The 15,969-nt window shown below is 35.6% G+C and overlaps 1 protein-coding gene across 9 annotated transcripts in view; it reads right to left on the bottom strand.

Moving 5' to 3' along the window:
* The window catches only part of mef2cb (myocyte enhancer factor 2cb), an 88,412-nt gene that overhangs the window by 19,021 nt on the left and 53,422 nt on the right, over positions 1-15,969 (bottom strand). For 5 of the 9 annotated variants that reach the window (XM_048189147.1, XM_048189153.1, XM_048189152.1 and 2 more), the window contains one exon: positions 1,906-2,052. In XM_048189147.1, the coding sequence (XP_048045104.1) occupies positions 1,906-2,052 (147 nt within the window). Of the gene's footprint in view, positions 1-1,652; positions 1,791-1,905; positions 2,053-15,969 lie in introns of all 9 variants that reach the window. The other 4 variants (XM_048189155.1, XM_048189151.1, XM_048189149.1 and 1 more) reach the window with 2 other exon arrangements.

The following is a 15,969-nucleotide window of genomic DNA, read 5'->3' on the forward strand; positions in this document are numbered from 1 at the left end:
CCTAAGGCCTTTTAATAGCTTGAAAAATATTAGTTTGATGCTTCATGACGTTTTTGAAACTGTATGACAACTAATTTATAAACCAATCAGTTATTGTACATTGTGTTTGTCCTGGGGTAATAGTCAAATATGTTACTAAATCACATTCCTAAAAAGTGCATGTCTACTTTCTGACAAAACAGAGGGATACTGCTTCAGTAATATCAACCTAATTTAATTAGATAAAACCAAATGTATCTAAATTACTATTTTGTTTCTATTTGAATATGTCCATGGTTCTGGTCACGCTAAGCAATAAAAACAGTCAATCTTAACATGAGGAAATCTTTAGCATCTTTGTCTAAGTCTCCTGAACCGCATCCCTTCTCATTTACTTTTAAATGGAAGAGATTTCCACATCTTTTTGTGTACGTGAGGCTGGACATCTTCAGCATGGTGCCTTTCTTCCTCTTTATGCTACTGCACTCTCTAACTGGGAAAATATAATTCAGTCGCAACCTGATCTCATGAAAAAACGTACCTGTGTGAACATTTTTGCAAAACACAAAATACGTACCAATACGCATCACTGCAGTTTCCAACAGAAATGAACACTACAGGCAGTACAACAGAAAGCACTTTTAATCGTTTTCATACACAGTTATGATTACAGGGTCAGATTATGGATTAATAAAGACTTGTTTTCACGTTTAACCAGCTCCATATGTTTTGCTTTTCTAGCGTAACAAGCTTGCTCGGTGGCTCAGCTGGTATGGAAATGTACTTAGGATGCAGAAGCCTTGGGTACGAATCCCGTGAAACACGACTCACGATAAAGACGAGAGATCAAAAACAAGCTAAAATGGCATGATTATGAATGCTTTTTATGTCACATTTGCTTTTGTTAACACTATCGGGTAGGTTTAGGTGTAGTGTTGGTGGTACGTTATTTTAAAATGTAATGGAGCATTAGCGACACTCACCGGACATTTCAAATCAGAACTGTGGTGATACGTATAAAACCAACGTAATAAAAAGGTACCATATTCACGTTCATCTGTTTTGGGAAAAAAAAAAACTGAACATGCATTTTTTTCACATTTTCTGTCACAAAACGTACGTGGCGCTACGTATTTTCGTTTTGCACAAAATTTTCCACAGGTACGTTTTTCTAATAGATAGATATATAGATAGATAGATAGATTTTTGATTAAATTTTAAAATTCTGATTACATTTTTTCTTTTTTTTTTTTGCTGAATGTCAATATGAATATATCATCATGACTCAAGCTTTAAAAAAACATGCAGCAGATTGTCTTTAATAGAGCATGCTGTTTTATTTCTCTTAATTCTTTGACACACATAAGCAGCACATGCAAGATTTGCAAATTTATTTGTTTAAATCACTCAGGCTGTAGGTTCAGACATATAATGAAGAGTATCTATTTCTGACTTGTTTTAGTCATATATCAGAAGTGCAATTATCACCCATGCATCCAAGGCAGCACCAGTGTATATACCCTGTATACTAGATCTACATGATATATACTTTACATGAGTTCTATATAAAGTTTAGAATGAACAATTTTGTTTATCCAAATATGTTTGTTAGCTTTACTAGCTTTTCCACAAAGCTGTTAGTTTTTAGCCTCTCCTCTCTTTGCTGTACTTACAGGTATCTTCTGAGTCTTGATCATTAGATCAAACTCTTCGTTAATCTGTTTGTATTTCTCCTCCGTGCGCGGAGTGAGAGCGAGAGCAGACTCGAGCTCCAGGCTCTCGCCGCCTTTGTTCTCCTTCTTGCTCAATGCCTGAAGGCCCGCACAGAGCGAACAGTGAGCCAGAGGAGGAGAGGTAGAAAAAAAAAAGAGAGAGAGAGAAGAAGAAGGAAGTGTGAGAGGGCTAGTCTGAAATGCAGGTACTTACACATATCCTCTGTCTGCTGATCATGTGCAGATCAATGTCGTTGTTGATCTTATGGAACTTGTCGTCCGACTCTGGGCTGTGGCCCACTGAGTCGTCTGCGTCGGGGTCGGGGCTGTCACAGCCATTTAGACCCTTCTTTCTCAGGGTCTGTAAATACAAGTTTGCACACAGTTCAAATACCAACCACCACGTAGACTCTAAGGTGGGTCATAAACTGAATACTTTCTGAGTCCAAAAAGCATCCATGTTCTGTATAGCCAACTTCAGTGAGGGAAACTACCTCAAAACTGTTATGTATAGTTAGTATCGTTTTAAAGATTAGGGACGGTACGATTTTTTTTTTTTTTTGAAAGTAAGAAAGAAATTGATACATTTCATAAATACATCTACGCAAAGACACACTGTAAAAAATAAATCTGTAAAATAACAGAAAAAGTACTGGCAGCTTATGACATTGTCCAGTAATTTTAAGGACATTTCCGTTAACACTAAAACACAACGCAATGAAGTTCAAAATACAGGTAAAACACCTGTAAAAAATAAATACGGAAAACTCTGTCAAATTAATACTGTACACTGTGGCCTATTTTTATGGATTTTTTTAGTGCACATTAAATTGGCAAAGGTGCAAAAGCGGCAGAAGACATTTATAATGTTACAATTATCACGGTTTCACAAAAATATTAAGCCGCACAATTGCTTTCAACAAGAAAGAAATGTTTCTTGAGCAGCAAATCAAAATATTAGAATGATGCTGAAAATTCAGCTTTGCATTCACAGGAATGTTACATTTTAAAATCTAAAAGAGTTACTTAAAATTGTAATAATACTTCACAATATTACTGTTTTTTCTATATATATCAAATAAATGGTGAGCATAAGAGACTTCTTTTTAAAAACATATTAAAAAAAGTCTCACCAACCCCAAACTTTTAACAGTAATGTATATATTGAATTAAATAACCTAATTTAATATTTTCAGGCACATTTTAATGTCATTTATCACTTAAGGACCACAGTTTGAGAACCACTAGTGTAGAAGCTTTAAAAGGTTTATTAACCAAGAAATTCAAGCTGACATTTTATTTTCTAGAATCTTATTTGCTTTAGACTATTTGCATAAGGTCATGTTATTTATATTTATGTAATATAAAATAATCATACATATTCGGTGTAAAGGAAGTTGTCGAGAGACAAGAGGATACACACAGGAAGGGCCAACCTAAAATATAAACGGTAATATTTAACCAGGTCTGTGTACCAAAGAGAAAAATGTCTAAATGTAATTTCAGCAGCAAGAAACAGCCCTACTGCTGACCACACCAGAGAGACGCCTGGTCCAAATAGATTAACAGAGAGACACCCAAGGAACATGAAACGATACAAGGATTCTTTTGATATAACCATTAAGAACATAAACCAAAAATGCATGATGAAGCAGAAAAGCTGTGCTATATATGCTTAAGCAAACAAGCTAGCGTAACAGTAAAAGAAAGAATCGTGGGCTCTCCTGATATATTAAAGCAGCAGTTTCACTCTCTGCCACCTGATGGCCACCTTCTCTCGCAGTAAAGTCAACCTATGAGAGAGTATCTGCCAAATGGGAAACTTTTGTATTAACACTACAAAAACTAATATTAATTATTTTAATTTACTATTAGTCATTGTGCTTATAGAGACTCTGCCATCCTGAGTGATAAAAAAATCAGATAATATCAGAAATTCTGAGAGAGTCATGATGTTTGTTTTTTTTTTAAAAGAAGAAAAGAAGAAATAAAAAATGCACAAAGCCACACGCTGCACCAGACCCAACCCCCTTCAACTGTCTCGTGACATTATCTGCACAAGGTTCTCGAGCAGTCCCAGACGTCTCATCAAAGTGAGACGCGTTCCACTGGATCAACTGGCTTTAAGTGTGGCGTGGCGGGATATTAGCCACCAGCTAACATATGTGGAGCTTGCGCTCTCACACATAGTCCTTCTCTGCCTTCATCTGCCTGTCTGCATCAATCACACAAGAATTAATTTACTCTGCTGACGTGAGGGCTTGATGAAGACGGGTTTCTCATCCTCTTTTCTTTGCTATGACATGCTTCTGTTAGGTGTTGAGGGATTGTGTAGAGAGCGGCATTGCGAGATGAGAGCTTTTTTTTTTTCTTTTATACATATTGAGCTTATTAAATGCTTTGATGATGAGTACCAGTTGTTGTTTTGTGCGACTGAAATAGAAAATGATGGATTTTGAGTCTCAGTCATTAAAAAGACAAACTAAACAACTTTATAATGCTATATGTAAAGTGCTGCTCCAGATGTTTTGTGTTCTTAGAGTGGTAGTCCAAATCAAATAGATTATTTCAAAAGTCTAACTTGATTTTTTTTTGTTTTTGTTTTTTTTTGTCTCAAATGATAGGTTGCCCCCTAACTAGCAAAACTCAGGTATTGCCTTGGCAACTGGGTGGGGGAAGATTGCCGGCGTCGATCTGAGGTAGCGGAGTGCGAAGAGGCAGAGTAGACTATAGTGTGCTGATGGGAGGGCATGCTGGCTGAGTGAGCGCTCAAGCAGGGATCGGCAGTTTAAGACCCAGCATGCAGCCGCTCTGAACCCCCTGAAGGTCCGCCGCTATGCCACTCATTCCAGATATGTGCACCTGTCAGAGTGTCCACACCTGTCACCAGCTCTCTCACACACACACATACAGTATGTTCTGCTGTAGGTTGGTGGAATTAGCCAATCACAGCATGTATGCTGAAAATGGCCATAAATGGCTAAACAAACACCCATTCCCCTGGGAAAAATAAATGCTCAGATGTTGCTCTTTCATTGCTCAGGAGGCTCAGTGGAGGTTTTATACTTCTTTAAAGCATCTTAGTTTCAAATAAATTAAAAATTGACACAAATGAGCCAGCTCTTGACATACAGTAAGATTACAGAGCTATAAAATTATCACAGCTCAGATAGTTTGATCTTGGAAGAATTTAATGGGAAAAAAAAATTGACTTTTGATTGCAGACTTCACCTTGGTAAATCTGAGCATATTTATAGGGGTCTTTTTCTCAGTAGAAGCAGGAGATTTAAGCAAATGTCTCTATTTGAACATTCATTCTCATTGCTGAGAAACAATTGAGATTTTAAAAGGATCTCATTAAAAAAAATTATAAAATATAAACAATACTTAAATTATATTACAAACAGGTCATGCTAAATAAATAAATAAATAAATAAATAAATGTTGTAATAATAAAACGTATTGCATATTAAAAATACATTTTATAAATTAATAATAATATTAATATTAACATTATTATTTTATTAATTATAATGATGGTGATAATAATAATTAAATTTTGGTAACACTTTGGTATGGGGAACAAAAATGCACTATTAACTACAACTTTTGCCTCAATAAACTCTTAATTTACTGCTTATTAATAATTAATAAGGTAGTTGTTAAGAAAAGATATTAGTCTGGATTGAGGGATGTAGAACATGGTCATGCAGAATAAGGCATTAATATGTGCTTCATATGTACTAATAAACAGCCAATATGCTAATAAGATAGTAGCAACTAGTTAAAAGTAAGAATTGTTCCCCATTTAGTTTAGGGTCCAATTTTCACTTTTAACAAGTTGCTTATTAGCATCCATATTACTAAGATATTGGCTGTTTATTAATTAAGCACATATTAAAGCCTTATTATGCATGACCTTATTCTACATTAATCCTACCCAATACCTTAACTTAATAACTACCTTACTAACTATTAATAAGCAGTAATTAGGTGTTTATAGAGGCGAAATTCATATTTAATAGTTAGTTAATCTAGTGATAATTGGACCATAAACTAAAGTGTGATTGTGTTACTTAAATTTTAAATGAAATAAATTTTTTTTAGGTCCATCTTTTTAAATAATTCATTTGAATAAACTTGGAATCTTTTTAGGCACAACCAGTGACAACAGATCCGTTTGGTTTCTTGGCAAATGTGAGCACAGATTGAGACATGTTTAGACACGTTACATTACTGGGGTCTCTTTCTCACTTAAGCAAAAGTCTCTATTTGAACTCCATTTAATGTTATTGCTGTCTAGGAGAAACAACTGAGACTTTAAAAAGATCCCATTAGTAATTTTTCTTTCCCATGGGTTTATAATGACTCACTCATAATCACTGCCATGCTCTTCATTTCTGAAAGAAGGCAAAACACACAGCCAATGCAATTGATTTCCCAAGAAGCAACGGCAACATTAATGCTTCTAGTTTGCCGGTCTAAAAATAAGATACAGTAGACAACAAACACCCTGTACTTGGACCAGGCAGTGAGAACATTCTGACGTCTTAATAGCTCTGCAAGATGAAAGCTGTATGATTGTCCTTCCAAAACATCGATGAGAAGTAATCAATCTAACAAAGTGGAAAATGGCCAGGCGGGGGTGGGGGGGGATGGCTGATAAAAAGCTAAAATGCACAGAGATAGTCAATATAGAGCTGCGAAGGGATGAGCGGCTGGAGGTTTCTGAGAATCAAGAATCAGTGAAGACAAGGAAGGGAAAAGAGTGGGAAGGAATGTCTCCTTCAATGGTATGCTCCTAATTAAACTCCTTCATACTTCTCGTCCCTCCTGGCTCCTTCTGTCAGACCTCCTCTCTGGGATGAAGCCTAAATAATGGACTGATATCAACTATAGTCTTGCAATTCCAGCTGTAATCAAGCCAGAGAAACTCTAGCTCCAGTAGCCAAAGATGATTCCCTACTGTCTTCACAACTGATCATTTTACTCTGGCCTCTTTTTAAAATCTGAACAGTGTCCAGTGCTCTTTTAGACATCTAGTTAAAACCAGGCCAGATTGATGAGGGTTTCTGACCCAGACAGACCTCATGGTTTACTTTCAAGAGGGTTTCTATTGTTGAATTAAGCTAGCAGGTTTGCAGGGAAGTCTGAAGAATTCAATATTTTGCTGGAGACCAGGAGATAGGACAGACAAGCTTTATTTATATGATCTGACAACAAAATACAAAATCCAACAGTTTTTTTTTTTTTTTTTTCTTGCATGATTAATCGTATTTTAATCATGATCACGATTTCTGTTTCTCTCGATTAGTTAAGCATAATGGTTTGCGATATTGGCCTACTGGTGACAGTCCCGTTGTGTTGCAATGGCTTTCATGCTTGGGGTTGTGAGATGTCGAGCGTTTAAATCCCCCAATCAGATCTTTTCTCTTAAATGGATTTATGGAGTTTCTGCCTAGTGTTTTACTAATGTTTCCAAAATGGTAACCATGCACATATACTCTCTCTGAAAAAAAGAAGAAGAAAAAACAAAGCTAATTATCTGAAAACACAGTCAAACATGTCTGCTGGAGTTCAGCTAACTCAATTGTGATATTCTGCTCAAATGAAATTGTAATACAGCCGGTCTGTGCTCCTTCACAAGACCGCTTGTGCTGTTTGCTGCGAATAAATCTGTGAGCAAATCTTCTCAGTGAAAAACTGTATTAAATCCAAACATGAATCTCGACTAAATTGTTTGCAATTGTGGTTGCACTTATGCAACCCATGTGTTACAATACAAAAAAAACAAACATAATTTAAACCAACTTAATTTGGAATTATTGAAAATTATAATAGGAATTTCACTGTTTTAGCTTTTGATAAAAGTCCCCGTGGAGTCAATAATTTCATTCCTTAAAACTTTGAGTTTCAAAATTACATATTTAAATGTAATTTTAATATATGTAATAAACATTACATATTTAAAAAAAATTTTTTTCCTGTGAAAAAAATTATTCATGCCTTAAAAAATGCCTTCAATGCAACTCTACACCCTTTGCTTTATTGTATGCGGATATATGAATATGCTAATTAGCACCACCTCCACTCAGAGATCTCAGAGATCCACTCGGTCAACTTACTGAGGTAAAAGCTGCACAATGGTATCGCTTTTTACAATGTCGGACACATGACAGTAATTGATATGATTTGTGTATAGCTTGACTAAGTTTTCAAACAGCTAATAATGTATTACACAAACTATGTTCATATTCGATAGCTGCCTTCTTCAGAGAGGTAATAGTTAATGATATACTAAGACCCACCGGCACGTTGACGTAACTGGTTACAAGGTAGTTTGTGACATCACAAACACCAGCGATTTCAAACCGCATTTTTTTAAACTATCCTATTTTAAAATACTCAGCAATGGTGATGACTTATAAATTTGCACATGGTTTGTCTTAAAGCATATTAAAAACACCACATAAACATATAAACAACATTAAAACTCGATTTTCACCACAGGGGGACTTTAAGGTTTTACCAGTTTTCATAATTGATAAATCAGGAAACTAGATGAGTTTGAGTTGATATCCTCTTGATTTGTCATTATGTGGACATTCTGATGAAATGTAAACAGAAATGTCTCAAATGAGAACAATCTTGATTAATAATTATGATTGTAACTGTGGAGCAAAATAATTAGTTTAAAGGTGCCATTGAACATTTTTTTACAAGATGTAATATAAGTCTAAGGTGTCCCCTGAATGTGTCTGTGAATTTTCAGCTCAAAATACCCCATAGATTTTTTTTTAATAAATTGTTTTAACTGCCTATTTTGGGGAATCATTAAATATGAGCCAATTCATGCTGCGGCCCCTTTAAATCTGGCGCTCCTCCGCCCAAGGAGCTCGCGCTTGCCTTTAACAGCATAAACAAAGTTCACACAGCTAATATAATAATATATATATATATTATTATATATATATATAATAATATAATTTGGATGTTTACATTTGATTCTGAATGAGTTTGAGGATATGCTCCGTGGCTAACGGCTAATGCTACACTGTTGGAGAGATTTATAAAGAATGAAGTTGTGTTTATGAATTATACAGACTGCAAGTGTTTAATAATGAAAATAGCGACGGCTCTTGTCTCCGTGAATACAGTAAGAAACGATGGTAACTTTAACCACATTTAACAGTACATTAGCAACATGCTAATGAAACATTTAGAAAGACAGTTTACAAATATCACAAAAAATATCATGATATCATGGATCATGTCAGTTATTATTGCTCCATCTGCCATTTTTCGCTATTGTTCTTGCTTGCTTACCTAGTCTGGTGATTCAGCTGTGCATAGATCCAGACGTTAATACTGGCTGCCCTTGTGTAATGCCTTGAACATGAGCTGGCATATGCAAATATTGGGGGCGTACATATTAATGATCCCGAATGTTACATAACAGTCGGTGTTATGTTGAGATTCGCCTGTTCTTCGGAGGTCTTTTAAACAAATGAGATTTACATAAGAAGGAGGAAACAATGGAGTTTGAGACTCACTGTATGTCATTTCCATGTACTGAACTCTTGTTATTCAACTATGCCAAGATAAATTCAATTTTTAATTCTAGGGCACCTTTAACCATTATCATGGATGCTTTCTCTCCACTTTTAAATCACATTTCTGTGTCCCTGTCAGACAGTTTCTAAGAACTTGCACTAATAATCAAACTTTGCTAACCTGTACTTGGAGGTCCTAGCAGAACAGTTACATTCGTTTTCATTAGCTCATGTTAGCGGTTTACAAAAAAGACATAATTTCACACAGAGCTCTATTTTGGCAGCTCACCGACTCTCCTTGCTCAGCACATGTACTAGTGTTTTTTTCCACTTCTTTCTCGCTTATACAAATCCACTATAAAGCCACTAACTCCAAGGTGGTCCTATTAGGCCAACAGAGATGACATCATGCACCCCAACAGTCACGCCTCCACCATGTGTGTGCTGCGAGTAAGTTGGAGTTAATCATTGCGTACAGTCATGCACGCTTCTTGCTTCGACAGAGTGGATGAAGGTCAGAGAAAGCTCGGTGACAGACACACACTTGATCCAAAAGCCCTCTGCAGATGGCCTCACTAAAAACTCTGTGCTTTGATATGGTGCTTTTGGGGGGACCGCAGAGTCTCCTGCTCCCGTTGAACACGAGAGTGCAGAACTTTAGGAAGAGAGCCAGTCTGTCTTGACCTTATTGGAAGCATATGGCTGGAGAGAAAGCAGGGAAGCCACCATTTAATTAAGTGTGGTTTGAACATGCTACAACAGTGTAGCGAGACACGAATGCAGATGACAAAGGATGTGGCTGCCATATGTGCCTGTGTCTGTGTCTGTGTACAGTATAATGGTAGTGTCAGATGGTGCATCACAGAAGACTATCCTTCTTTGAACTAACCCATCAAGCTCTTCAGCCTTTGGAAGTGGGCACCTCTTAACTCCTAAAAACAAGCTACTTTACTGTAATTTTCTTGGTTTGAGCCCTTCCCCGAATCAAAGAGAAAAACTATAGGCCCGACATTCTATAGTTACTATGTTACTATGGTTACTATGGCCCCACATTCTATGGTCATATCAGACATTATTTTTGCCCTCATGAGTCTACCAAAAATTTGTGCACATCAAAATACAATCAACTATACCATTCAAAAGTTTCAACATGGTGATAATGAGAAATGTTCCTTGAGCAGCAAATCAGCATTTTAGAATGATTTCTGAAGGATCATGTGACACTGAAGTACTGATGCTTAAAAATTCAGCTTTGTCATCACAGGAATAAATTACATTGTACAAATATATTACTATAGAGAGCAGTTATTTCAAATGGAAATAATATTTCACAATATTTCTGTTGTTACTATATTATACGGCAGCGCATAAAGATGAGTTCAGATATATTCATTGGATTGACATCAGATATTTGCAGAACGAACAAGCCGTTTCTGCAGCTTAGCTTCAATAAATGTCTTTTTTTCATTGAGAAGTTTTCAGTTCTAAGAGTTACAATATATTTTCTTGACACAATGAACTCTTTTATCTCAAACCAATCAAAGAAAATTTGATTTCTCATGATTACAGTAGGTAATGGATAAGTAATATTATACCTTGAGCATCTAATTACATCCTGGAATGGATGAACATAGGGAAAATCCAAATCCACTTAAAATTTTCTATATTTAGACATTTCTAAAATTAAAGCTATTCCCAATGCACAGGCATAAAGTGAAGTAGTACACAGAGAGAAATAAAATAGCTATCTAGCTATTTTAAAAAGTAAAACTGTTACTCAAAGAAACATTATTCTTAGCAATGATAAAACCTTGTTTACCTTTTAAATAATGTGATACTTTGTTGAACATTTGTGCCATGTTTTTCAGATTCTGGTATATGACTGTAAAGCGTGTCATCTCATATTCTCTCTCCATGGCTGTTACAGACAAACAAGTCATTCATATGACCTAATGGAGCATCCCATACATGCACACAATGACACTCAGTCAAGCTAAATAAAGGGGTGCTTATACCATGGCCATCTTTCCATTTGAAACACGCTGGTTATGTCTTTATGTCTTATTTTATTTCTAGAGAGACAGAAGGACACCTATCACACGCACACACACACACACATATTGAAAGGGCTCTGATTCTTTTTTTGGATGCAATGAGCTACGATCACACTTGAATACACACACACACACACACACACACACACACACACACATAGACATCAGTTATCAGCCTTTGTCTGTAGGGGTTCTTATCATGCAGCTGCATTACAGGAAGGGGCAGAGGGTTTTTGAGGAACAATGCACAGGCACCTGACCTCTTTGGCATGACCTTGTGTTTCCACACCCTTCGAGCCCTGTGTGAGGGGACACTGCCATCTACACCCACATACAGAAATAGATTGCTCATTTTCCACTGGCAGTATGACGGACAGCCAGACAGGACAGCCTTGTTTCTTGTAGCTTAAATGCTGATGTCATGTGCTGTGCTGATTTAAGATCAGTCTACGAGTTCCATGCTGATGAAATAGAGCCAATCTTTCATCTTATGTTGATACATACATTCTACTGACTATAAGTAATGTTGCAATTGCATGACAACTTATTCTGCTAACCCTAACCCCTTACTCTACTAACCCTAATCCTATCCCTAACAATCTGCTAATAGTCAACTAATGAGAGTTAGTTGACATGTAGCTGCAACGTTACTTATAGTCAACAGAATTTCTAAATGGTACCGTAAAAAAATAAAGTGTAACCGATAATAAACCACTTATAATCTGTTTATTATAAGCGCACAAGGCAATTCTATCATCTGCCACTTTAAATGCTCAAGATCTTTATAGCAGGTCAATGTTTTTATTGCTTATCAGCTGAAAAAAAAATCATTCTGAATGTGATTCCAATAATATCGATCCGTTGTGTCGTTATTGTTATAGCTGTGGTATGGACTTAACTATTCTTATAGAATTAGAATGATTTTTTTAAACTTTGTAGATATTGCTATTGTTATTGTTACCGTCCTTGGTGTGCACGGGCTATTATACTTATAAATTATATATTCTTATTCTCTTTTAGTTATAATCTTATACATTCATATTAATTCAAACCTAAAATTGTTCATATAAATTCATAAAAAATGTAATCTACAATCACACCCTTTTCTGTAAATATGAATATATTGCGTGCATGAACTATTCCGTGTCTGTAAAGCCATTCAGATCAGTTAAACTAGCCATAAAAACCCTTTAGAGTCTTTTTATAAATAAATAAATAAATAAATAATAACAGCTTTTATCCCCGGGATCAAATGTTTAGTGGCACCCCCAGGTCTAGCGGTGAAGGGGGGAATGCAGTCCAAGGGTAGCGGTTCACTAGAGGCCTCCACACAAGCTGTTGAATGAATAGAGTCTTGCTTACTCACCCTGCCTCTCCACGCCTATTCTTCTCCATTTGCTTCGCCAGCGCAATAAGCCAAGTGCTAAATTTAGCAACACAGTACACTATTTTTAGACCACTACCATTTTTTTTGAGACATTTATTAGGGGAAGGATACTAAAAAAAACTCATGCGCACACACACACAGACCCACATCACACACACACACAAACAGAGGGAGGAAGGGGGAGAGGGAGGGGGCTCCTAATTTGGACACATCTGAAATGCACTCATTTTAAAAGTGTTGCCGTAGATGCTTTGCAGCTGTTTCCAATCAGAGGGAAGTGTAGAGAAAACATGAGAGATTTAGACTGAGTAAAAGAGAGAAAACGAGGCAGAACAAATGCTCTCCTCGGTTCTCCTCGTCGACATCCAGCTGCCATGTGGCAGAAGTTCAACAAGTTGTTCTAAGGCTGTGGGGTCAACATGCTCTGGACTGGTGCTGTTCCTCACTGAATGAGTGATGAGATCTGCTTTGAAGGCTGGGCAGATGTCTCACACGCATGTCACATTTTACACTTATTTTTCATCTTGTCAAGGATCTGTAGAAAATGTATTCTGGCTTGGTTATTATACAAAGACTTCTGAATCTCACAGATTTCACAGTCTGCAAATAGTCAAACCAAAATATATTCAGACACCTTGAACATTTCATTCATTAAAACAGTTACTAAGAAAATATGACAAGATCTCAGAGTTAAACTGTCAGAAAAAAATGATCTTAATTGTGTCAGATAACACTTAAGCAAAACATGGTCAGGTCAAATTGTCTGAATAATTTTTGGTTCCAAATTTTTATCAGTTTTACTGGTAGTCCACTGTATGAAGAGTTTTTAGTTATAATATGTCACAGTTTACTTTATTTTGCTATCCTCACTTACATAAATGAACTATAGTGTCCTGCACCCACTAGTAAAAATATATCAAAAGTGTCTGAATAAATATGCCAACGTTTAAAAGTTTGGGTCGGTAAAAAGCTGTCTCTTATTCTCACCAAGGCTGCAGTAAAAACAGTAATATTCTGAAATAGTATTACAATTTTATTAAAGATGTATTTTATTCCTGATAAAGCAGAATTTTCAGCATCACTGAGCCATCGGATTTCATAAAAAAATCTCTTAATTTGTTTTCCAAAGATGAGGTCTTAAGGGTGTAGAATGACATGAGGGTGAGTAATTAATAGGGGTGTGACGAGACGGGTATCTCACGAGACGAGACGAGATTCGAGATTGAGTTCACGAGACGAGACGAGACAAGATTCTACTTTCTGAGTATGAATTATCATATGCAGTAAAAGACAACAATACTCAAACACTGTAAAAGGATTTGCCACAAACTCAACTGACTGACTTCTCTTCTGTATGATTTCAGTCTCTTCAGACCTTACTGTACATGATTTATGAGCTTCTACAACTTTTGACCTCCTAACTGAACTCCTTTCCACAAACTGATCATAGAAATAAAAACAGTATAAATAAAAATGGTAACACTTTACAATAAGGTCTCATTTATTAACATTAACATATTAACCAACATCAACTAACAATGAGCAATATATTTGCTACAGTATTTATTAATCTTTGTTTATGTTAGTTAATAAAAATAGTCATTCATTGTTAGTTCATGATAGTTCACAGTGCATTAACTAATGTTAACAAATGAAACCTTATTGTTTGTGCTTAATAAGATTAAGAGAAAACTGTTATTCATTTTTATGGTAACACTTTACAAGTTGAAACCATAATCGCACTCTCTCAATATTCAAAGTGCAAATAAGACCAAATTTTTCTTCGATACAGAGCTAAGAGATGGTTACAACTACGCTGCCCAGCCTAAAATAGCTTTCATATTGAGAGATATTTGCATTCATCAAGGAGCCGCTTTCAAAATGCGGGGTATTGAAATCGCATTTGAATGCGCGCGAGTTTACTTTCACTTTAAGCGATCGCGCATAACTCTTTAAATATGGAGAGCCGGCAACCGTTATCCAACTTAATTAAATGTTTTTTTATTTAAACACAAAGCAAAAGGACAGTGGAGGCGTAATGTAAACGTAGCGGTGGCATATTCTTTCCTAATCATCCTAACACTCTGTCATGGCAACATCACGAGACTACTTTTCGCATCGACGAGAAATCTTGTCACACTTTAGTCTTGCGAGATCTCGTGACACGAGATCTCGTCACACCCCTAGTAATTAATGGCATTATTTTCATTTTTGGGTGAACTAACCCTTTAATATTGTTGTGGAAATGGTGATACTTTTTTTTCAAGATTATTTGGAAAAAAAAGTTCAAAAGAACAGCATTTATTTGAAAAAAAAAAAAAAAAATCTTTTGTAACATTATAAATGCATTACAATATTTACATCAAGTAGTATAATGCATTATACTATATAACTGATAAAACTGATAAAAGTTGCACCACTTTTGCAATATCTCAGTCCTGTGTCTTATTTTTTTTTTTTTAACCAAACACAATCTAATTTAATGCACTAAATGCATACAACTGGTGTTTGACTTAATATTTAAATGACGACATTGGAAAACCACGCCTTTCTATGCAAATTAGGCTCATCATAGATTGCACCTTACGTACAACCAATTGTAAGGTGTATTATAAATGTTTAAGCAATCAAGTGTATCACATATTGTAAGAATAATAAAGCCTCCCTTTATACTATACACTGTAAAAAATGACCGTGATTTTAACAGTAAAAGACTGTAAAAATGCTGCGGTGAAAAACTGTCAATTGGTTTACAGAAAGTTTCCGCACTATATACGGTGAATAACTGTAATAGATCTAACGGTACATTTAATGTAATTTTACGGTAAAATACCGTTAAATTCACAGTTTTTGGAAGTGAAAAATAACAATTCATTGTAAAATTTACAGTGAAAAACCGTAAATTGACATTCCCACAATTCCCTGCATGACACTTCACATTTGATATATTTTCGTTGAAATAACTCTGTTTCTTCTTAGTTTTTCTCATTTTTTTCTAATCAGTTATGTACATTAGGGTTTTATGTTACATCTAATGTTGTTAAATTAATGTTTATTGCATTTTTAAAATTTCATGCATGTTACCATGATGGTGTTTAGTGTGTGTGTAAATGACACTGTGTGCACCTTCTATATGTTACTGTTGTCCTTCTCAGCTTGTGATGAACTTTGATTCATCATGTGACTCTCACCACCACTGTGTTTGGTGACTGTCAGTGTATTATAAAGGTACAAAACAGATATTAGTACTTCATTAGGTTGGTAAATTAACATTATATCATTTA

The sequence above is a fragment of the Megalobrama amblycephala genome, linkage group LG4 (genome assembly GCF_018812025.1).
Source record: "Megalobrama amblycephala isolate DHTTF-2021 linkage group LG4, ASM1881202v1, whole genome shotgun sequence".
Taxonomy (NCBI): Eukaryota; Metazoa; Chordata; class Actinopteri; order Cypriniformes; family Xenocyprididae; genus Megalobrama; species Megalobrama amblycephala.